Consider the following 25,814-nt stretch of genomic DNA (forward strand, 5'->3'; position numbering starts at 1 on the left):
GGTGTGTCTGAGTGGCTCAGTTGGTTGGGCATCCAACTCTTGATTGGCTCCACTCATGATCTCAAGGTGTCAGTGTCAGGCTCTATGCTCATCAGGGAGTCTGCTTGAGGACTGCTCTTCCTCTTTCCCTCCCCCACTTGTGCTCTTTCTCCTTCTCTCTCTCAAGTAAATAAATAAATATTTTTTTAAAAAAGACTATGGATATGAAAAGAAGTGAATGTTTGAGAAAACCCAAATGGATTTACTCAATATAAGCATAATGTCTTTTTAAATTTCAATCTTTCAAAAAGTTTTTACACTACTGAATTTTAATACTACATACCTATTTATTTCTCTAACAACATTGGCTTCAATTCAATTCAGCAATTATTAATTGAGTATAAAGTGTTTGCCTATCTACTGAAGAACGTAGAAAGATGGGAAAGACAAATTTCTGACCTTGTGGAGTACTAAGTTTAGTAGTGACAAATGTTCTACACTGACCATATTAAAAAAAAAAAAAGAATAAGATAAAAGCCATATAACAATCACAGAATGCCATGGAATTTCAAAAAGGTAGAAAATATATATGTCTGGAAGGTTGAGAACAAGATTTACTGAGATGTTATTGGAAAGGGGTCTTGAAGGGTGCCAGTGAATATTACAGATGGAAACAGAAAAAAAAAATCATATAGACAGCTGACTAAAGTATACAGTCTTAATATACCCTCTGCAAAACAAAAGGTAAGTAAAACAGAAAAAGAGAGATAATTTAGAAGCATGCTGACTACTCTTGCTACTCAACAAAAATATGCCAGGGCATAGATGGTTGAAGTAAATCAACTCTAATTTGGTCTTCTCTCCATTTCTGAGTAAATCCACTATAAAATTCTATTTTGGATATGTATTCCTTATTTTATGCTAAACATTATTTTCTTAATAGTATAGCTATATGTACATATTTTCATCAGAACTATATACACAGAACCAAGTATACTGAGTTTAATGGGTGATTTTCAATGGCCATTTTGAACACATGGGGAACTCTATGTAAAGTCATAAAGTCAGGAAAGGGTGGGACTTGCTCCAGAAGCAATAATAAGGCAGTTTAAAGTCACAGTTCATGAAATGTTGACTGCTAATTCATGAGGTGTCTCTTAATCTTAAACGATGGAGAATCATTGAAAGATTTTGGAAAGTATGTGCTCAGGTTACAGTTTACAAGGTCAGAAGGAGCCAAAGCTATGTGTACAATGGATTGAAGCCAATTATTGTCAGGGGAAAATACAGTAGCCCACACAGTGATCTGAGGGACAGATTATGCAGGTTTACCATATGCTACGATATGTGAGTGGAAAGAGTTGAATGGGTGATGGTAGAGAAATTGTTGATGTAGCATCAGTAGGACCTAAAAAAATGATGACAATTTAGGCTGTCAAAAGGCACTTTCTGCTTTAAATCCAAATGTTTAGGGGATTGAAGATGTTTTAACATAAATAGAGAAATGTGGGAAAATTTCTGGCTTCAGAGAAAAAGTGGGATGTTCAGCATAGCATTGGGAAAAAAATGAGTTTGAAGTGTGGGATGAACCCAGTAATAGGGATTTGGGAAACATTTACCTGGAAGTGATGGTTGAAACTTTGGGAACAGAGAGATTGCTAAGAATACCTTGCAGAAAGATGAGAAGGAGCAAAACAAATAAGAGAAAAATCTACACAATGTCTGAAAAACATTATGCATTCAACAAGGTTTTTTTGTTGTTGTTGTTTTGTTTTGTTTTGTTTTGTTTTACCTTAAGTGTAAGGCGCAGGCAACGAAAAGTGACATTAAAAAAAAAGGAATCTAAATGGTAATGAATTGAGGACAATCCATATGAGAGTTCATAAGAAAAGGTTTCAAAGAGAGGACATGTATTACAGAGAAAGGTCAAATCTTACAGAGAAAGAAGTATTAATAGTCAAAGTTATCATTCACCAAGCTAATATTGTGTTCTAGGCACTGACTACGTTCTGTCTATGATGATGATGATGATGATGATGATGATGATGATGATGATGATGATATCATTATCAACATCATCATTATCTCTATTTTACAGATTAGAAAATTGAAACTTGGAGAGGTTTGGTAATTTATCTGAACTCACATAGTTATCATCCCTGGTGACCACTGAAACAGCAATTTCCATCAAAGGTAGAGATAGGGTGTTAGACTTGCAAAAGGTGAAGGAATGAATGAGTGAGAGAAAGACATCTAGATGCACCACACAAGATTATTTGATGAAGGGAAGGAAGACAGAAAAATTTAATAAAATCAAAAAAATGTTCTTGAGGTTACTGAACTAGATATTTTATAGAGAGGAAGAAAAATTAATATGGAGAAAAAAATTGAAAACATAAGCAAGAAAAGTGACTAAAGTACCATAGGAAGTAAGAAGTCATAGGATCAATATAAAGAAAAGCCTTTCTGGGAAAAATATTTTCCTCTTCAGTCGGGATTGAAGAGAACAGAAATAGCGTACAGCAAATGTTTAAAACTGCCACTAGGAGAAATCAAAAGAGAAATATATAAGGCTAATAAGCAATATGCTAAGTGCTTTACTAGTTTCACAACACATAGACAATGGAGAGCTTGCCACATTATTTTCATCAGAAATAAGTTAAACTATTGCATAGGGTTGGTTATAGTGGGGGTGGTGGTGGAAAGTGCTGTATTTAGAAATTCTTCATAAACAATTCATCACATAATTCCAACAAAATCACTCTTTTACTATAAGAAATTTTTGGTTCTAATTATTCCAAATTGCTTTTAAACAATGATTAAATTCACTATTTCACTTTGTATTTACTGATACAACAATGGGGAAGGAAAACAAAAAAATGTAATCACAGAAAAGAGTAACACTTTGCCATTCGCAGAAGCCCACAGAGGATTTTCATTACACAGAGGATCACCACAGAGCAAGCTGTTTGGGAAGCCAATGTCAGAGTTAAATCCCCATGTGTGTCAGTTAGTTTTGCTACATTCTTTTGCTACATTCTTTTGCTAAAGAGCATTTAATCCTTAATTCTTAACTTTACCCTAGGACCTGAATTGAAAATATATGTTGCTTTTTCCAGTGGAATCTTGAGTGAAAATCATATGGGTCAGCCCCAATCTATCATCACTTCCAGAAAAACAGTCAATCGTAAGAAGGGACTGTACAAGTATGACACTGCCTCACTCTTTTTCCCTAGTCATCCATTCCCCCTATTCAGAGACAAACATTGATAACAAGTTCTTGTGAATTCTCTAGAAATACGTTTTTATTATAAAAAGAATACTTTTATTTAAAAAAAGTATTATATACTATGCTCCCTATTGTTTTCCTTCACTTTCTACTCAACACTTAATTACAAGAAATGTCCATGTCCATGTCCATGTATTACAGCAATTTCCAATCTTTAATGTTTCTGCAAGGTATTCTATATGGATATACCATAATGTAACCATTTAGTGCACTATTTGGGCCTATTTAGGTTGTTTGTAACACTTAGCTATTAAAAGCAATTTAGCAATGGATAGCAATATCAAAGATGTTCAACATCATATGTCATTAGGGAAATACAAATTAAAACAACAATGAGATATCACCTCACACTTATTAGAATGATGCAAAACCAAAACACTGATACACCAAATGCTGGTGAGGATATGGAGCAAGAGGAATTCCTTATTCATTGCTGGTGGGAATGCAAAATTGTTTGGCCACTGAGGAAGACAGTATGGCAGTTTCTTAAAAAATTAAACAGACTTTTACCATATGATTCAGCAATTGTGCTCTGTGGTATTTACTCAAATGAGTTGAAAATTCATGTCTGCACAAAAACCTATACACAGATATTTATAGTAGATGTTTATATCATAATTGCCAAAACTTGGAAGCAACCAAGATATCTCTCAATAGATGAATGGATTAAAAAAAAAAAAAAGTGGTACATCCAGACAACAGGATGTTATTCATTACTAAAAAGAAACAAACTCTCAAGACATGAAAAGACATGGAGGGAAATTAAATGCATATTACTAAGTGAAAGAAGAAGCCAGTCTGAAAGGGTTACATACTAATGATTCCAACTATATCATACCTAGAAACAGCAAAACTACAGAGATAGTAATAACATCAGTGGTTGCTGAGGATTGGGGGAAAGGGGATATGAATAGGCAGAGCATAGAGGATTTATAGGGCAGTGAAACCACTCTATGATACCATGGTGGCACAGGGCACATCATTACACATTTGTCCAAATCCATAGTTTGTACAATACCAAGAGTAAATAATAATGTAAATTATGAACTTTGGGTGATGTGTCAAACTAGCAATGCAAGTTCATCAACTGTAATAAATTATTCTGCTGTGGGATGCTATTAGTAAAAGAAGTTGTGTGTGTAGAGGTAATGGGGTATATGGGAACTCTGTTCTTTCCTCTCACTTTCTTTATGAAAGTAAAACTGTTCTAAAAATTAAGTCTACTAAAAAAAAAAGGCTTTCACAGAATTTAATTGTGCAGTATATACCATGTCATTCAGTTCTAAATATTTAAACATATATACTAGGGTTTCTGTATTAATATGTTGATTATTTTGAAATATGATTTAGATTTCATATTCATGGTCTTCTAATTTTTTTTAAGGTTTTATTTATTTATTTGAAAGAGAGAGTGAGCAGGAGCAGGGGGAGGGGCAGAGGAAGAGGGAGAAGCAGATTCTCCACTGAGCTGGGAACCTGACACAGGGCTCGATCCCAGGACCCTGGGATCATGACCTGAGCCAAAGGCAGACACTTAACCAACTGACCCACCCAGGTGCCCTGGCTTTCTAATCTTTTTGATGCTGAATTCTAATTTGACTTTTGTGTTTGGAGAATGTTTTCTGTACATTGTTAATTATTTGGGGTACAGGTAAGGTTATCTATATACTTATTGACTTAAGCTTATTGAATGCATTATTCAAATCTTTAAAAAAATACAATTTAAATGAATATCTTTGTACACATCACTCCTCCAATGCATTAAGTATATTTGTAGGATAAATTCTTACAGTGGAATCGTGAAAGTGTATTCACATTTTAAACATAGATACATATTGCTAAATGGACTTCCTTATAGTTTCATCACTGTTTACTGACATCAGTGTCTGCTTCATCTACTCTCACCACCATAGGGTATTTTACTGGTTTTGTTAATAATCACCAATCTGATTTTGAAAAAAAAAAATGCAGGGACACCTGGGTGACTGTTACCAAAATAAATATCATTTGAAAGTTTATCTAAATTTATTATACTTTTGTAAATTGAGTTTTAATTACATGTAATTTTGTAAATTTAGAATATAACACTTTCAACATTATTATTTTTTGTTTCAGTTCCTCTAGTTGAAGATGGCAAACTACTAGAAATTACTAGAAACAAACCTAAACAGTCATTATTCAAGATTCACAAAACTAACAATACACTAAATATAAATGATTAAAGTTTCAGATGATGTCTTTGGTGATTTTATAGCATTTATACTTCTGAAGTTATTGAAGGTTAAAAAATCACTAAGAGTTTGGGACATCACATATAAATGTGGAAAATTATAAATTTTCCCTTTGAGAAATGTTTTATTTATATTCCATATGTTCTGATATGTACAAATCTTTATTTTCTAAAATTTCTACAATTTCAGTTTGATCCCCTCTAGAATTAAGATAATGAGTGTTTTTATTATTAAAGTTCCAAATGTAAGGGTGGTTTTACTCTTAATAATTATTAGAATTATTATACTATGATCAGGAAATTTTGTCTGCATCACTTCTACTTTGTGGAATTTATTGAAGTTGCTTGTGACAATAAATGCTTATTTTAAAAAAATCTTTCATGAGCCTTATAAAACAAGGCTCATTTTTTGACTTCTAAGAATAGAATTATATTTTTATTAATTTGTTCTAAGCATTAATTTTTCAGATCTTCTACATCCTTGCTTATTTTTCTTCCATTTGATTTTTCATGGGCTAGAATAAATGAGTAAAATTTCTTGCTTCTAATATGGTTTTCTTATTGTGGTTCCTGTATTTTTGCTATATAAAACTTGATAGTATATTATTTAACGTAAGATATTTAGACTACAAAATCTTTATTGAAGATTGCATTTTTATCATTAAATTGTTTGCTTGGTTTTGTTGTTGCTGTTAGTCTCATCAATATTTTATTCTGGTCCCTAAGCTTATCTCTCTCATTTTGTCACTAAATTCTATTTTCTTATTACCTTTAATAATTTTCTTTGTGAGGCTTTCTGTGGAAAAATGCCATGTACTTTGTATGACTAAATTATCTGGAATAATATTTTATCTGGGTATAGAATATTAGCCTGAAAGTGTTTTTCCCTCAGCTTCTTATTATTCCATTTTTTTTTTTTTTTTGTGGCATTTCTTAATATCTTCTTAGATAATCTGATTTTCTTTCTGGTAGCTTCAGTATCTGATGATCTGCAATTTCAAAATGACTTATAGAACTTTGGGTTAATTTCATTAATTTTACCCAAAAGTCTGAATGTACTTCTTTATGAGGAATCAAGTTCTTCAATTTAGAGAAAACTTAGTTATTCTGTGTGTGTGTGTGTGTGTGTGTGTGTGTGTGTGTCCTTCTGTTAATGCCTATATTCTCTCATGTAATTTCTTTAAGTATCTGTTGTGGCCTTCCAACATAGATCTTAACTACTCTTTCTTTTTTATTTCTCTTTTCTTTTTCTATGATGTTTCTGAGTAAACTATATAGTATTATTTTCCAATTTGCTTTCTCTGTGCCCAGCCTAGAGTTTATTTAAAGTTCCATGTTGGTATATTCATTCTCAAGTCTAGTAAGCATCATTTTCCAACATTTTCTGTTATAATTATTCTGCTCATCATATTTATATCTATATCTATATCTATATCTATATCTATATCTATATCTATATCTATATCTATGTAGGTATATTCTTGTTCATGTTAGGGAATTTCTTTTTTATTTTTTTTCACTTTGAGGCTATCAAACATACTTATTTTAATTCTTTTTTTTTTTAGATCTGTCATTTAAACATCTCATTTTCATTTAATCTTGAGTAAATTCATTTTATGATTGATTTTTGATGGCTGGTTTTACTAGAGATGGTTTTCTTCATGGATTTTAGAAATTTCTTTTCAATCTCATCTTGGATAGGAATTTTCAATTTTCTCTCTGACTTTATGTGTTTACTTATCACTATGTACAGGTATTGCTGCTTCTAGTTCAGCCCACTCCATCACTGCCCCACTCTTGGTTCAAAAATACATCTCGTTTTTGTCTTTTTATCACTTTCAGTCCCTAAGTTATCTAGAGGCTTGACTTGATTGCCATGACTATGTCCTCCTATCTTTTTAGGCACACAACTTCATTTAACTAACCATCCTAGGAAGCAACTAGCAGTAATTTTTTCCCCCTCTTTTCAAAAGCAAAGGGGTCCCATTCCAGTTTCTGATTCTCAGCAGTGAGCCTGGCTCCAGTCTCCAACTTCATGTGGGACAGCTTTACTTCCCATTCAACCTAAGATCTGAACACCTGTTCATCTCTACTGGCCTCCAAATCCAATCCAATCAGACATCCAGATTCAACCAGCTCACCATTTGTTATTCTATTTTATTTCAATTCATCAGAGATATATTTTGTCAATATGGCAATATCTCTCTCATTTTCTCCTATAGTTTATCATCATTATTATCTGTTTTTAACAGAGAGAAAGGATTCAAAGTGTGAATTTAAAATTACATCTTTATGAATTTTTTCTTAAGACTTCTTAATGACATTAGAGTAGTTCATTGTGTGAATGCACTATAACTATTAAGTAGTTCCCCATTTATTTATTTATTTATTTATTTATTTATTTATTTAATTTATTTATTTGAGAGAGAGAGTGAGAGAGAATACGAGAAGGGTGAGGTTCAGAGGGAGTAGCAGACTTCCTGCTGAGTGGGGAGCCCCACACCAGACTCGATCCTGGGACCCGATCCTGGGACTCTAAGATCACGACCTGAGCGGAAGGCAGATGCTTAACTGACTGAGCCACCCAGGAGCCCTATTCCTTTTGGTCTTTATGTGAATTTCTCAAAGTGAAAAGTTTGGGCCAAATTTATATTCTTACCAACAGCTGGAGGGCCTATTTTCCCCATAGTCTTGCCATCATTGTATAATATCAAATATTTATTTTCTTTTGTCCAATATGAAGAATGCATCTCTGGGGTTCTTTTCCATGAGAGGTGGACATGAAATTTCTTCCCCTGATTCCTCAACAGTAATATAACTGCAATTTGTTGGTCTGGGTGTGAGAGACCAGATATGAGAGAGTATACTGCTTGGTCAAAGTTAGGTTCTTTGAAATTAGAAGCTCTTATTTATTTATTTATTTATTTATTTATTTATTTATTTATTTGCATTTAGATATTAATGAGTGTACATATTTTAATTTAGCTCACATTATCTTCTTTATAGGAATAAAGTAACTTATTAATCTGCCTAGACTTTTACTCTAATACATGGCAATTAATGTATAAAAGAAAGGCCACTGTAACCACCAAATATAAACTGATTATCCTGAAAACTTTTAAATGCTTAAGCTAGCATTTGGAAGTCTTAAAAAAATAAATACAAACCCTGAATTCAGCATCTAGGGTAGTTTGAAGGTCTTTTAACTTGTAAGGCTACTACTTTAAACTGATAAGAACAAATACTATACTTGATCTTAACCAAAAGGCCAAGAAGTGAATGGGCTACTAATTTAATTAAAGGAAATTTAAAAATATCAAAAACATTATAGACATGTACATATATTTAACCTAATATTTATATATATGGATCTCTTTAATATCTGCAATATTCATAAATATGCATATGTAATTATGAGTTAGAACTCCTCAAAGAGTTTAATACATTGTGGTTACTATACTTAAGCCACAGATTAAATCAGAATCAGATTGATGGTTAAATTCTTATCTTTCACATTTTGCTTTTATTTTTTATTTTATTTTTATTTGTGTGAGTGTGAGAGAGCACTTAAGTTCTACTCTTTTAGCAAATTTCAGTTATACAATACAGTATTATCAACTATTATCATGTTATACTGTATTTCCCTCTGATAATGCAACATAAATTTTATTTCAGTTCTGCTTTTTTACATTAAATTTTGTTTTACATGGTGACTATTTGACACATACATGTGATGTTTCATTAAAAACACTATTAAATGGATAATCCAAATCCCAAGTCAACACACATAAAATTGTCTCTCAGAATCTAATTCTCCAAAAAGATCCAGTGTATGGAATCAAAATACACTACCCTCCAAATATGCTACTTTTACATAAGGATTATTTTGAGCTGAAAGCATTTGAAGTTCAAAAGATATAGAAAGAAGCCTTCTATAGCTTCCCTTATCTGACTATAAGCATAAATCTTCTGAGAAATGAGGACTGCCATAAATCCTTTTTTTAGGGAAGTTTTATAGCAATGGAGAAAATAGAAAATCAGTGCCACTATGGACCTGCACACATTTTATTAACTAGCCTTTATCTTCCATTAGTTCCCCCATTTATTTACCTAACTACAACTTGCCATCCCTGTAAACTCAAAGTCCTTTTCCTTTCTTTTGCCACTGTTCCACAAATTTACTATTGTTTGCTAAGTTTCTATATAAGTCAAAATTCCAACCACCCCCTGGAGTGGTTGGAAACTCATCACTAAGTTTTCCTATGTGCATGTATGGTGTATGTATATATAAACTTTTTCTTTCTTTTTCTTATTAATCTATCTGTTGTCTGTCTAATTTAAAGGGCCCCAGCCAATGAATCTGATGTGGTAGAGAAAAGGTTTTTCTTCCTTACATTATTATTTAACATGTTATTCATCTATTAAATTTCAATCAATATAGTATGTTCCAAAAATATAATTTCTAAATTTAAAGTCACATTTTTTAACCAATAACTCCCAAACCAAGACAATGTAACAACTGAAAAGAGTCACATAATTGTAAAAAAATATTGTTGGAAAAGTAACCATTTTGAAAACACAACTCCCTCATTAAGAATGAGCAGGAGTACTTATTTCTCTATGCCCATGTCAGCTTATATTTCTCTCTTTATTACTTAGTCGAATGCTTAATTGTAACCAGGAAGTGTGTCCAAATAAAGAAACACATTTTCTTTTTATATCTTTAGATGGTTTATTATGTCAGGTAGAGCCTACTCCATGTAGAAAAACAAAATGGAACAGTCATCGTAATAGAATAACATCATAATAAAAAAGCCTCAGTGACTTTCAAAACAATTCAACAGTTTGAATGACAGTCATCACCTTTATCTTAATGAAATCTAGCAACAGCACAATTGCATTTAGGAATCTACTGTACTTGAAAATAAATGTATATAATTCTGCCTTTCCATTCTATTCATCTTCATGAAATTTTAGGGTGAGGATTTATCTGTGGAAAGAGGAATACTATCTGTGGGTTAAGCACACTTAATCTCTTTCTGGAGTCTGAAATTGCAGACTCTGAATCCAGATTGCATGGTTTCAAATCTCAATTCTGTCATGCTGGTTCTCTTGACTTTTTTTAACTTGAGCATGTTAAAAACTCTTCTGGGCTTCAGTTTTTTCACTGTGAGTTGGGATGATGAAATGAGTTCATGGTGAAAACATTCTTTAGCACTGTGCTGGGCCCATAGACAGTTCTCCATAAATGTTAGCTAGTATCATCATCACATGTAGAATGTGAGCAAATTTACTAGAAACACAAGAACGCTTCTTACGCATATAAGATATACACTGAGGATAAGATATACACAAAAGGATTCTAGCTCCAGGAAAGCCCAAGTTAGAAGCTGAACCAAGGTACTGCTTACCTGTACTTCGACAGGAAAACTTGGTTTTGTGATCACACAGCCGTAACGTCCCATTGCAGCCTTTTTCATCACTACCATCTTCACAATCTTTTTCCCCATCACAGCGCCACAGATCAGGAATGCAATTTCCATCAGGATGGCACTGAAATTCATTCCCATTACATCCAGCAGGAGAACGAATCTCTTAAATTGAAATGAGGGAGGGAGAGGCAGAGGGGGAGAGATAGGAGAGAAATTATTATTTTACTTGATAATTTTTTCACTTTTTTTTTCTTCTCAGGCATTGGTATGCTGCCAGAGAGAATATACTTTCACTTTAGTTGTTTAATAGCTGTAATACTCTCTGATATTTGCAAATTCATTTTAGAAACATTAATGATTAGGGGAAATGATGTCTCTTGCCTCCTACAGAATTCCTAAAAGTGCCACATACATTAGGAAAAAGAAAGATATGTAGATATTCTGTTGTGATGTGTATTAGAAACTCAAGAATGAGATCATTAAAGGGCTTTTCACTATGGCATACAAAAGAGATTTCACACTCTACACTAAATGTTAAGACTTTGGTTGGTCTTTTGATATTTCTTTAGACAACTTCTTTCAAAAATCCTAAGCACTTTCAGATTAACGATATCTTTGAAGAATAATCTCAAATTTTGAAAAAAAAAACAAACGAAAAACTCCAGATATTAAACAAATTTTTTAGGACATAAGATTTCAATTCTAGAATGAGAACAGACACACATAAGAATTTAATGAGGTACTGCGCATTCAAGTTTGTAACTTATAAATTAATAATTCATACAGTTTCCAGCTAATGGTATTCTTCAAAACCTGTTGACTAAAAACATAGGTTAAATTCTACAGGTAAGCATAAGCAAGAATAAGGAAGCATAATGTTGGGAATATGGATGCTTTACAATGTAACAATTGAATATGACTATCATTAATGCTATTTTAAATTTTTATTAATATCTAATAATATGAAATATCATATTAATCAGTATCTCCAAATTCTGTTATAAAATAGATTTTAGTATGTATTTTTCTAAATTGAAGTTTTACTGTAATAAACTTATTGCTTATTTCATACAGGTATATCAGCAATTTATCTACATTGCATTTAGAATAGCAATTAATCTATATCATTATGATAAATTTGAAACAGTTTCAGATGAGTTACCCATTACTTAAAGCTGGTTTGGTAGGAATCATGTGGTTATGAGTTATGATTAAATTCACTTGAGGTCAAAGCTAACAATATCATTTATACCACCAAGGCAGTTACTTAATCTTTTTAGACCCCTAGAAAGTGAAGAGTCTACAGGGTTGTTGTGAGGAATAAATTGGATATCTGTAATTATTTTAACTACAAAAATTTGTTATTTTTGCTGTTATTTTCTATGATATAAATATTCATTTCCTGAATTTTTCTCAATTTAAACACTTTCAAAAGCTATGATATGTCAGGTAATACAATATTATAAAGATGCACAAAATAAACTTACCTCTACTCCTTAAGTATTTCTAGAGCAGTAACAGCAGGAACAAAAATATATAAAACGAGCCCCGCCAAAGCAGGGATAAAGTTCTTTTGGTAGAACATAGCTGTTTCAATTCCCAGAAAATCTATAGGATTAATTTTTTAAAGTAACCACTGCACAGAACACTTCTACTCATCACACCCAATTTACAGAGAAGGCATTGAGTTTAGGATGGTTCAAAGTCCCTTCCAGAAAGAGACTTTCTTTTTCTACTTTTCTAGTCATGCAAATCATTCTGACTTTGGGTATATAGAGTCTTCATGATTAAACAAAATGCTTGTGGGGATGCCTGGGTTCCTCAGTTGATTAAGCAGCTGCCTTTGGCTCAGGTCATAATCCCAGGGTTGTGGGACTGAGTCCCACATTGGGCTCCTTGCTCAGTGGGGAGCCTGCTTCTCTCTCTGCCTGCCGCTTCCCCTGCCTGTGCGTGTGTTCTCTCTCTCTGACAAATAAATAATAAAATCTAAAATAAATAAATAAATAAACAAACAAAATGCTTGCTTCCACTCACACAGTCAACAAAGATGGTAGAGTCTGTGCACATTCAGAAGATATATATGGAAGGTGATCTAGCAAACTCCCACCTTATTTAATTTGTTATCTGTGGAGTGTACCATTTAGCAGTACGGCCTAACTACTATAGCGGTAAAGAATGCTGGGACAGGTCTATAAATAAGATATTGTGAAGTCTTCAAACCTGGATTCTTTTTAAAGGTGATTTGAGAATCCTGTGATTTCAATATTCAAGAAGAGCAAAGGAGACAAATCAAATGCAGTTCTAAGACCCAGTCAGCTCTTAAAGTGATTCTATGGTGAGGGGGCCACCAGTGATGCAGCAGTGAAATGGCCTTTGTTCTTTTACTTACTACTTAAACTTCCTTGAAAACAAAACACAAAATTTGGCTCAGCTGAATTTTATAACCTGTAGTATGAGCTCAGCCAATGATGTATAAAAGTTGTATTTCAGGTAATTGTCACTCAGTGATTCCAAATACTTAATAACGAAGGTATAGTCTATTGATTTTTCTACATTCTGTAAAATAAGAGTTGAAGACTGGCAGCTCATATATTGAATCTGTCCCTCACTATGTCTAGTTTGGCACACATACTATTGACCTCTTAAAATCTGAAGATTTCCTATAAAAATATCTAGATTTTCCAGTTCCTTGAAAAGTAAGATTCTTGGGCTACCATCCTTGCAAGGTAACAACTGCTACCTGCTTTATATAAGGCATTATAATACATTACATATATTAACATATGTATATGTATATATAGAATGTAAATAAAACATTATATATATTAACACCTTTCTGTTATAATGAAGAGATGGAGATACTCATTTTTATTGTATTTTCCCTATTGGATTTTTTTTTCCTTGGTGGAGGGGATAGTAGGGCAACTGCAAACTATATTTGCTTTTGTTTTCGAATCTACCTCTGAAAAGCTGTAGGGAAAATTTGGTTTCACTCTTGCTTCAATATTAGTACTAATTTTACTCTCTTGTGCAAATTAGCATTCCTTCTTTATAAGTCCAGCTTATGGATATTCATGAATAATCCTGAAATTCATCATGCTTCTCTCTTTGCAGTAGCTTCGTAGAATTTAGAGCCAACTTTATGAATCATTTTTTCATATATGAATTTATTTGGATCAATCTTACCCTCAGATTAATTTACATTGCTAATCTTTTTTTCTGCCTGTTTAAAAAAGTCCTTCTTCTTTATAATATTTTATCTTTCCAGGTTATCATTTAGATTATTTCTGGAAATAATCAGCATGCTAAGTAAAGAAACAGGATAGTGATATGTAAGGAAATTTTGAGAAGAAATAACATATTTTACATTTAAAAGTACCTAACTGAGGAAACATTTTATTAGCTTAAATAAAATTAAATGGTATATACCAAATTCTACACTATATTTCTATTCCTCTTCCCATCTTTTATTTCTTCAGGTACTATGTTGCCTCAAAAATGTAAATAATAATGAAAGGAATTTTGTATTTAACTAATTATTGTAAAAGTAATGTTTTGACTCTTAAATGTATTTTGGATTTGGTTTCAAAGATCTAGTTCTTTAAAGTCGTGTTAAATCATTACCTCAATGACCCAATGGGAAATTCTCAAGAAGATTTATGTAAACTCAGAAATCAGATAGACTAACCTGATTTCAAAAAAGAGACTTGCAAGAGGTAAATTGCTGCTTCGGGAGAAGGGGTTGTCTGTGATTCAGCAGTATGGCGACTTTACATATAGAATCCTAGCCTTTAGCTCAGTGTTATTTACAGCTGAAAATAAGTTGTGGTTACACAGATCAAGGTGGCATCAATAAAAGGGAGAGTATGCTGTTATTGTTTGAGGATTTTTTTTAATTCCATTTGCATTTTCTTTGCTTCGCTTGGTATTGTTTGGTTTGTCTATTTGTACTTCAAAAGTGAATCTACTCATTTGTTTTCTTATTCTAAATAAACATTTATCTTACAAATCTAAATACAAGTGTGATATTTCCCTGAAGCTTTTCTTTTCTTCTTCCTAAACTACTCGCGTCTAAACCTCTAAGGGTGGGTATACTATCTATTAATTGACACCACAAACAACCAGATCATAATAAGTTTAAAATGATAGTATAGTCTGGAGAAGGAAATACAATAACACCATTATAAATATTCAAATCTAAATGGTGAAAGAATTCTTTTAATAATGCTTACATACATGTCACTAATGTATACCTCCTGGTTCTGGTTATATTATTCCCCCAAACCTGGATTCCCCTCCTGTTTATACTTTATCTATTAATGACCATAATTTTATTTAAGACTCAATTAAAAAAATTCTATAGGATCGTGTCTCTTATTCTGGTGTCTGCAGATTCAGGAGATTCATGGATAAGCTTTAGAGATTTATAAGACCCCAGATTTTACATGATACTTTACGTTGTTATACATCTTTTCCCTCTGTGGAAGGGATTCAGAGTTGTTGTTGTTGTTGTTGTTGTTGTTTTTAAGATTTATTTATTTATTTGACAGAGATAGAGACAGCCAGCAAGAGAGGGAACACAAGCAGGGGGAGTGGGAGAGGAAGAAGCAGGCTCATAGCAGAGGAGCCTAATGTGGGGCTCGATCCCATAACGCCGGGATCACGCCCTGAGCCAAAGGCAGACGCTTAATGACTGCGCCACCCAGGCGCCCCCAGAGCTTTTTTTTTTTTGACTCACAGAGAACTCCAAGGAGAATGCCAAGACCAATTTCACACTTTCCTGTTTTTATTTTTAATTCCCATTCCATACACCTTGCATGTAAACAGTTTATACGGCATTTGATTTTGTTTGTGCTTCAAATTCATCACATTAGAAAGGATTAAAACTCAGTGAAAAAAGGATAACTCATCTGTTCCTTTTGATTTTGATTAAAAATAAACAAAACTGCTTATTGAAAGCACCCCATTTCACAGAAGCAAAAACCACAAATCAATATGTCTGTATTTATACAGATGATAATCAGCAGAGATGATATTTGAGACCACATAATTAAACTTAGAGCCTGCTTTCTTTACCACTGTACCTTTTCTACATTTCTACAAGTCTTCTCTCATGTAGAACTTAAGAATGAAAAAACAAAAAAGAAATAATCAGCTCATATAATAATCATGAAGTAACAATAAACTCATTTATCTTTTATGTTTTGAGTACTGTTCTTCAGCGCATTTCTTTTAGAATGAAGTGTAATATTTATTTTATTCCATTGCAAAGTCATGGTAAAAGTTGGTCTTTTATGAAAATGAAAGAGCACTATGGAGTCTTATGACAGAGGAAAAGAAAAGAGTTCTGTTCATGATTAAGAGTCAGGCGAGGGCAGGAGGAGAAGTAGAATGGGACAAAAGATAATCTGAACAAAGTCAGCAACATTCATAAAATTCTGTGTAGTGTATGATGGAGAAGAGGGGGGAAACTAGATGGGTGGGCAAGGCCTGACCTTGAATGGCCCTGTATGCTTTGCTAAATGGTTTGGATTTAAGCCTGAGGGCTAGTGGGAGTCACACAAAGACCTTCCTCTAGATTCTGATAATGCTCAGATACACAGTATTTATAGATCATGTGGGAAGCATCTAGACAATAAATAGAAAAAGAAAAAAATCTTAGATTCTTTAAATTTACAAGGATATAAGGATATATATATATATATATATATACACACTTCTATTTCATTAGCTCAAACACTCAAAGTTTATATGAAAGTCAAGTAGACTATCACAACACACACACACACACACACACACATTTTTATATTCCTTCCCTTTCCATGTCTCATCCAATTCCCTCCCATAAATTAAAAATACCCCAAACCTATTTTTCAATGTCTGTTAAGTTTGGGTGTGTGTTGATGTTTAGAAATGCTCTCCTCTGCCAGAAAACACAGAAAAAAATTGTGGAGTTTTATTTCCTCCTAACCTCTTGCCAAATGAAATCTGCTTCTGTTAACAGTTGTTGATTTTCCCCGGGATGGAGAGCTGCCTTCCTCCGAGGAGCCTGTGATGACCACTCCAACCTGAGATCCAGGCCCGTGTGGTTCCCCAGAGCCCCAGTTGTTTAAGCTTTGGGCCTTGGCACACAATCTATCTTCGTAATATGGCTTGTCCCAGTGGAGTGTTAAAATGATGACTACGTTTATATGTATGTGCTCATGCTGTTTTACTGTTCTGTTTTCATGTTGCTGATGCTGGTTATATTTTTAACTAATGCAATTTTATTGTATTTTTGCCCTGAAGCTATTTAAACCAAGCATACAATTTGGAGAATCTAATAAATAAATAAATGCAGAGCCCTGAAGGAAATGTGGCAACCAATAGTGGAATTTATCCCAATATTTAAATGAATTCACTGTGACTAAATACTTGCAGTTAGAAGACTAGCCAAGTGTACAGAGATATAAAGGAATTTTTCCTCCAAAATTTAAAAAAAAATGAAAATCAGGATTGAAAAAAATATACCATTTTTTTTATTTTGGTTTTTTTTTGTTTTTTTTTTAGTCAGAATATATTTTTTGGCTTATAAGAAATGTTAAAACCCCCTTGAGAAAATAACTAATAATGGTGTTGCGAATATAATGAATTATTTAAATTGTATCCCATCTGGGTAGGAAAAAAACGACTTTTTTATTGTTTTAATGGAGTTTATACATTAACTTGTCATTCACTGTAAAATGCTTTGAAAAGTAAAAAGCACTATGCATTGCATGTGCATACAGCTTCCTGCATTACCTGTAATCACCATGTGTCAGTCCCTGCTCGGTTCCTAGCTTGAATCACTATGCATTAATAATTCCTGTACCTAAGGCAGCTGTTTGCTCCAGATTCCTAGATACTCTTCACTTGCCTGAAACCGCTGAGAACAGGTTTGGCAGTATATCGATAGTTTCATTTCCTTTGCCAACAGGGTGTGGACTTAACCTTGGCCTTTCTGCTTCGAGAGACCCTTAACAACCCATTAGGAGGATAGGCTATCCTTGATTTCTGTACATCCTTAGGGGAGGGCTGCTTGTTAAAACCTGCCTCCCAGCCTGTCTAGAGCCTGTGTTGGGGTTGACGGGATGCACTGTTCTGCTCTTCTCCATGTTACACGGGATGGATTCCCCAGGGACTGTTGCCTGTGTGATGGCACTATCTCTGCTGTGAACTAATAATGAAGTCAAGCCCAGGGCCTCACCTCTTCAACTTGTCTTCATCTCATTGGACCTTGAAGATGACCAGCATGTCATCTACGTTACAGATGCTACATCATTTGGTTATTAATCTGACAGCCCCTTACTCCCTCTCACCCCAACACACTTTCAGGGCATGGTTTTTGTGTTTTACTTACATTCCTAAAAACACTTACCCTTGCATGTAACCCTCACTGGAGATTATCCTGATAAGGAGTTGGATGGAACTATCAAAACCATTTATTAGTATATGCAATTTAATGGAACTTTAATAATAAATAAGAGACCATATTTCAAATCTTTAATGTTTACTGTAAGGGTCAATTAGAAAAGTGGAAGAAAAAGAAAAAAAAAAAAAGAAGAGTTGAAGAGAAGGAAATGGGAAAGAATGTGTGGCTACCTAAGGATAAATTCAATTATTGTAATACTAAAATGATTTTAGTGTTGAAAATGCACAGACATACAGACACAAAAAATATATTGAAGCAAGATTTCAATGCACAACACTAAATATCCCCCAGTAAGGTAAAATATAGAAATGAAATCTATGTAAAACAAATAAAACATTGTTTTAGTTCATTAAAATTAAGTTTTGGGGTGCCTGGGTGGCTCAGTCAGTTAAGCATCTGACCTTTGATTTTGGCTCAGGTCATGCATGATCTCAGGGATGTGAGATCAAGCCCTGCATTGGGCTCCGCACTGGATGTGGAGCCTGCTTAAGATTCTCCCTCTCCCTTTCCCTTTGCCCCTCCCTTCTTTTCCCTCTCTCTAAAATAATAATTAATAATAATAAAAAAATTAAATTAAGTTTTGATATTTGGAACTCTACCATAAGCATTCCACTTAGAATTTAATATATCATGGGAATGATGAATTTCTACATTATTTAAATATTAGTGTACAGAATGTATTAATCTGCTGAATTGGCTGTGTAATTGAGAAATCTATTTTTCCATTTACTGTTCAAATTAGCCAATCACCTTAATAGCTATTAACTAAAACAGGCTGCAATACGGATATTTTTATTTGGAGTTTACTTCTTGGCTTAGCAATATGCTTAGCTCACAACAGATATCAAATATTAACTGGAAAAAATATAAAATATTACATTATTTAATTTGATATTTTAAAATAATGTGGAACATTCTTATGTAGAAAGAATGTGTATAAGCATATATATATATACACAAGGCATATGTTTGAGGAAAGGTCACAGAATATTATTTAGAAATTATTAATGGCTTATCTTTTCTTTTTTTAGCCTTTGTTTTCCTCCCCATTATTTTTTGCCTTTGTCTTATAAGGTTGAGTCTATGGAATGGGCAAAATGATTATTTAAGATTATAGTTCCTTTAGAGTGTGTCTCCACTTGTGTTTTAAATAATGGGTCAGGAAGCTATGACCTGCAGACCAATTCTGGTCCACTACCTATTATCATAAATAAAGTTTTATTGGAACACAGTCATAATCATTTGTATACATATACTCTATGGCTTCTTTTTTCCAGAGCAGTGGAGTTGGGTAGTTGCAATAGGCAAAATCTAAAATATTTACTATCCGACACTTTACAGAAAATACTTGCCAACCCCTGTTTTTTTTTTTTTTTTTTTTTTAAGATTTTATTTATTTATTTGACAGAGAGACAGCCAGTGAGAGAGGGAACACAGGCAGGGGGAATGAGAGAAACAGGCTCCCAGCAGAGGAGCCTGATGTGGGGCTTGAACCCAGGACTCTGGGATCGCACCCTGAGCCAAAGGCAGACACTTAACGACTGAGCCACCCAGGCACCCTCTGCCAACTCCTGTTCTAAAATGGGGTAAATTCTGGTTATGACTGATAGAACATCCCATTTATATCAACAATAACAACATGCTGTGACAAAAGATTCTGATACCAGTGAATATTCTGTGCCAGGAAGGTCACAGCAATTTAAGTGGATGCTCTTATGCACCAAAGTTATTTGTGGGAAGATTTTAGATGCAAATAATAACAATTAATTTTCCTTGAGAGGCCTGTGTGTACACAAATACCTACCTAAAACCAAAATAAATTTCCTAACAAAAAGTGGAAAAATCTGGTCATTACATTGCAGGAATATAATATGTTAAGTGCAAATTCAGTAGATGCTTCACATAAATAAAGAAACAAAGGCTCACAGTTTAAACAGGTTCTGAAAGAATCTAACTACCAACTATTTCTACAGGAAAAAGGCAAAGTTCTATCCTATTGTTTATTTCTTCACTCACAAAAGCATGACACTACTCAATTACTGAGAGGTGAATTAATTATTTTGTAGATCATCCATGCCCCTTGTCTCTTTTCTGCTTTTTTGTTTTGTTTTGTTTTTTAATTTGTCTATTTTCTGCTGAATGCCTGAAGTCCTACCATTTCACTGATCATTACCCACAACGGAAGAATAAGGAAGCAGAATTTAAGACTATGGAAATTAATTCACTCTTGCCCTTATTTTTCAGTTCTATTAAAAGAAGAGGAAACAGGATGAGATTCTTCATTAAAATTAAGTCCTTTTGTTACCTATTGACTTTTGTTATTAATTATATCTTTTAAAAAACAAGAGATTTCCTCTGCTTAGTGTCAAGATGCATAATTATTGTCTTAATACAAGAGCTAAATTTATCTAAGAATAAGTGTAGATCTATTATTAATTTTCTGTATAGTTAAGATGAAGATAATTGACTTCTTTCTGCCTATTTTTATGAACCTTTTTAATATTTCATTTTTAAAATTATACTTATCTGATTCCCTTTAATTGTCATGATAATCACAGATAAGGCTAGAAACATTATGGATTCTCAAAACAGGCTTTGTTATTAATTGATTCAAAAGCCTTGAGTCTTCCTTGCTCTTGATGTAAAAGTTGTTTGCAGTATTGAGGTTAAAATGACCTTTAAAGAGCTATTTTGTCCAGGAAAACAAAAAGAGGTTTCCTATGGATAAAATCCATTAATAATTAACATTGTTTTGATATCTCAGTGTTAACATTTCCTGAGGAAAATAAATCAATCTGTGAGAGAATAAAGTTAAGCCAGACAATTTGTATCTCATTGAAAGTAGATATTATACTTCTCTAAAAGTAGATGAAGTTTAAATTTGCTTTTAATTGTATTTTATCAAAAAACAATCCATATTTTCATTAAAGGAGAATAATTAAAAATCATTAGAAGAGAAGATCATATGATTTTGTTGAGTATATAATTTGCTAATTTCCTCAAATTCAAAGACAATATTTTATTCTCAGTAAAATTCAGTGACTGAGATATAATAGCAGTTATTTTGATTGTGTGTTTTAGTAAAAACTGGTTGAAAGCACCTTCAGAATATTTTCATAAAAGAAAAACAAAACAGATGATTGAGTCTGATTGTGTATAGTATTTATTGGTATCTAGTTTTCTATGTTGTTAGGATTAAATTGTGCTGCTAAAAACATGATGGGTAGAACTGAGATGGAGTTCAGAAGTAAAGAGAGAGGGGTTTTAATTTCTATTCTCTCCATGCTTAAATGTGTAACCTAAGTCATCAGCCACAAACCAAATTTTGATAACTGCACAGCTCTGGGTGGATTCAATGTTCCTAGGTAGGATATTATTCTTTTGTGGTTGGCCGTACTGTCTGACTTTCCTGGATTTTCCAGGAATTTAACATAATCATTTAAATCCAAAACCTCTCCTGAAAATGTCTTTGTGGCTAAAAGTTTCCAGTCTCAAACCTCTAACACAGAACATGATCAGCTCTTTCCAGGAAGCAGCATGTTTTTGTTATTGCTATTTATTTGACAGAGAGAGAGACAGCCAGTATATTGTTATATACTCGTAAGAATACTTTTACCTAAATGAGCCCTTTTCCTCATCTGCATGATAAAGTAACGGAACTAAATGATCTTTCATTTTCTCGCAGCTTTCTAAATTTTCAAAGTCTATGAGGTGAAACTTTTATGGCAGACTAACAGATTCTTTGGGCGACTGAAGAAATTGTCTTTGTGGGAATGTCCACAGCTATTGTAATGACAAAGTTTCAGAATCTACTTTATCAAGGAGAGTTGTAGGAGTGAAAGAACAGAAACAAACAAACAAAAAAAGAGACAGATTTACTGTGGTTATTTAAAATAATGTTCCAGGTTCCTTCTAGTGCCCTTTGGGAAATTTCATTACAATGAACTGTAATAAATAGAAAGTTCTGGGGCGCCTGGGTGGCACAGCGGTTAGGCGTCTGCCTTCGGCTCAGGGCGTGATCCTGGCGTTCTGGGATCGAGCCCCACATCAGGCTCCTCCGCTGTGAGCCTGTTTCTTCCTCTCCCACTCCCCCTGCTTGTGTTCCCTCTCTCGCTGGCTGTCTCTATCTCTGTTGAATAAATGAATAAAATCTTTAAAAAAATAAAAAAATAAAAATAAATAAATAGAAAGTTCTTTTTTCTTGAAGAACAATGAGAACACAATTGAGAAAAATATAGTAATTATTTAGAGATCATATAAATGTTATGCATAAAGAGTTAGGAAAAAAGGGAAGGGGTGAATTATATTCCATTGTTACGGAAGCAGGGAACTGGATAGAGGAATACAGAACAGAAAATCTTTGCTTGAAACTCCAGCTGTGTAATCCCAGGCAAGTACCTTAGCCTCTCTGAGTAATCCTTATTGTGAGGATTAAATGGAATAACAAATGTAAAATGCCTGGCAATTAGTGGGTTGCCAACATATGCTAATTCCTCTTCCCCACTAAATTATTACTAATGGAATCTTCTCACTGGCATGTACTGTTAAATAATAGATACAAGAAAAATTAAGCTTTTCCTATCTTTCTGGAACTTACTATCTATTGGACAGAAAGGATGTAAACAAAAATAAATAAACAGTAATAAAAGATAAGGGAGATGTCTTAACTATTTAATTTTATTGAATCCTGGACTGAAAGTGCAAATATTTATTGGATAAATGAAAGTGATTGCACTTTATTAAGGAGATGTACATGAATAGATAGTATACCTAGTCTCAAACATCATCATGAAAATAAACTCCAGGATCTGGGCATAAGTCAAAGAAACAGAAAAAACTTACTAGATATATAATACAAAACAAATAAGGGTTGGATTATGAGGGTGTAATCAAATTTTGTGGTCAAGAAATAAACTCTTTCACTCAATAATTATTTACTGAGCATTAGCTGTGTATCAGAGATTATACTTGAAATTATTCTAGCTTCCTTCTTATATCTGTGAACAAGAAAGTAGTAAGGTGAATGAACGAATGAATGAATGAGGACAAAGCCCAAAAGAAAAGTGAAAGTTTCCAAAGCAGAAACAAAGTTAAACAGTTAAAGCATAAGAATATGACCATGTGTAGGAATACATATTAATAATGTTATAGACTTAACTGCCTAATGGAATCGGGAACTTGTTAACGATTATTCATAATATATCACAATTGAAGGTCAATACATTCTTAATTTTAAATTTGCATTTAATTTGTATTTGTGATGTAAATAAAAGATCACATATGTTCTATCATCACCAGCTCATTTACTTAGTGCAGCTGGCAGTAAATATTCCCTTTTTAGATAGCCAAACAGAAGGCATTTAAGAACAATGACCATAAATCGGGGTCAGATGACCCTTCAAAGTAAAGAAAAATCCAAATATTTGAGGGATATTTAAGTTGCATTTAGGAGAAATTGCAAAATTTAGACAAAATCAATTCTAGAGAAGCCTGTTCCATTATCCATCGAGTCTGTGCTGAAATTATTGGGTATAATTTTTTACAACAATTTCTGAATGGAAATTAACCTAAGGAATAGCTGTCTAAAGATACTAAAAAAAATAAAATAAAATAAAATAAAAAATTGTGTGTTTGCTTCAGAAATGCCTTATTCCTTGGGAGAAATATAGTTGAGACTATTCCCCAAAGAGTAGAATGAAAGTATACATAATTCAAATGAATTAAACTGTTAACAATAAGATAAGATTAATTCTATATATTTGTTATTTTATAGATTCATATGTCAGAGTCTCTTCCTTTCTTCCTTCCTTTCTTTCTTTCTTTCTTTCTTTCTTTCTTTCTTTCTTTCTTTCTTTCTCGTTCTAGTCAGAGAGTTAAAGATTTGTAAGCAAAGACTGAAGTCTCATTTTAACTCTTCTCTTGATGTTCTCACAGGTAAAACCATCTTTTTACAAAACCTTTCAATACTTAATAAATGACCAAGCTTAAGGCTCTAGACAAGAGTTCCCTCAAACCAAATTCCTTGAGGGTCACTTTTTTTTTTTTTTCCATTTGTAAAATCTATTCACCTAGTAACTTTACAAAACAGTCACTACAGAAATATGCGCCAACCCAAGTAATCAGAAACAAAAAGAAACCAGAGCTAAATTAGTGATACACAGGCAATGATGCAAAGGAAGGAATCATTGTGCCATGGATTGTCTTTTTGTTCCCCTCTTGCTTGTAGACTCTGTGTGTGCATGTGTGCACTGCTTTCTAAAGATACTGCATCTTGTTTGCTTAGTAAGGGAGCTTGTAAGTGAGAGAAAAGACCATCACAATATTAGGAGGAAGGAGATGAATATAAAATAATCTAGAAGAGGACTAGCAATTGATACTTTCCTCATATATTTAATCATACTAATGATGAAAAAAATGATCATCACTATAGAAACTCTTTTTTGAAAGTGGTTTCAGAGAGAATATGAATTGAACTTAAATTCAGGAATATTCTAAAATGGGGATAATATATGGAATGTTCCATTTCCTGGTTTCTTCTTCTCCTTTACTATTAAAAGTTAACTCAAGAGTATTTTTGCCCTTTTGAAAACAATTTGAGTTGAGAGAAACTACACCATATGCTCTTTTAACCCAGGCAAAGTGCTGGGTGTATAGCAAAGTGCTAGCAATTATATGGTGGATTTGATCAGTTTTGACAGCCTGTCTTGAAACCCAAGCCAGAATCCCCTGCTCTTTCTTTCACAGCAGGTTTTGAGACTAAATTATATGACTAATTGCATCAAATTTCTACTTTACTTTGGCGATGGCCTTACAAAACCCGCATGGGCAAAATGACTTCCCTGATCAGCTTTAACAATTCTATCTGTCATGTTATTTTACAACTTCTGTATCAGAATACATAAAATAATGATGGATAAAAATATTTGAACACCCTCTGAAACACTCTGAATTGTCTTCTACCAAAGTCATCCTAGAATGTTCCCTTTTTTCAATTCCTGCAACTTGTATTCACCAAATAGAGTATTTGATTAGGGAATTTATAACCTGATAAGTATAAATTAGTTCAGGAAGTTCTCCTCATTCTTTGCTTGAAACATGTCCAAGAATCATGTAGATTATCTGGATCATTTCCTTAGTATGTATAATACCATAATCCTATAAGAAATGCATGGTATTCACACTGACAGTATATCCTTTACAGTAATGTATTTATGAAATTGAGGTACTCTAAAGGTGAAGGTCATTACCATTAAATAGACACTGATTCAATAATAATTCAAACCTAAGAAATTATCTAGTGAGGCTACAAAGGGATGTACCACTCACTTTGGATACTCATGAAGCTAAGGCAATCTCCAAAACTTCTTAATGTGCAATGATCATTTGAACTTCGAGACAAAAACACATAGAAAAGAGGGATGGGATCTCACTTCT

At 33.2% G+C, this 25,814-nt stretch overlaps 1 protein-coding gene and 1 pseudogene across 1 annotated transcript in view; both read right to left on the reverse strand.

Annotated features, from left to right (window-relative positions):
- The window catches only part of LRP1B (LDL receptor related protein 1B), a 1,450,575-nt gene that overhangs the window by 626,073 nt on the left and 798,688 nt on the right, over positions 1 to 25,814 (reverse strand). Inside the window, exon 21 of the mRNA XM_057306380.1 lies at positions 10,910 to 11,092. Coding sequence (XP_057162363.1) covers positions 10,910 to 11,092 — 183 coding nt within the window. The remainder of the gene's footprint in view (positions 1 to 10,909; positions 11,093 to 25,814) is intronic.
- LOC113263517 (U2 spliceosomal RNA) lies at positions 8,638 to 8,778 on the reverse strand (annotated as a pseudogene).

Source organism: Ursus arctos, unplaced genomic scaffold (genome assembly GCF_023065955.2).
Source record: "Ursus arctos isolate Adak ecotype North America unplaced genomic scaffold, UrsArc2.0 scaffold_1, whole genome shotgun sequence".
Taxonomy (NCBI): domain Eukaryota; kingdom Metazoa; phylum Chordata; class Mammalia; order Carnivora; family Ursidae; genus Ursus; species Ursus arctos.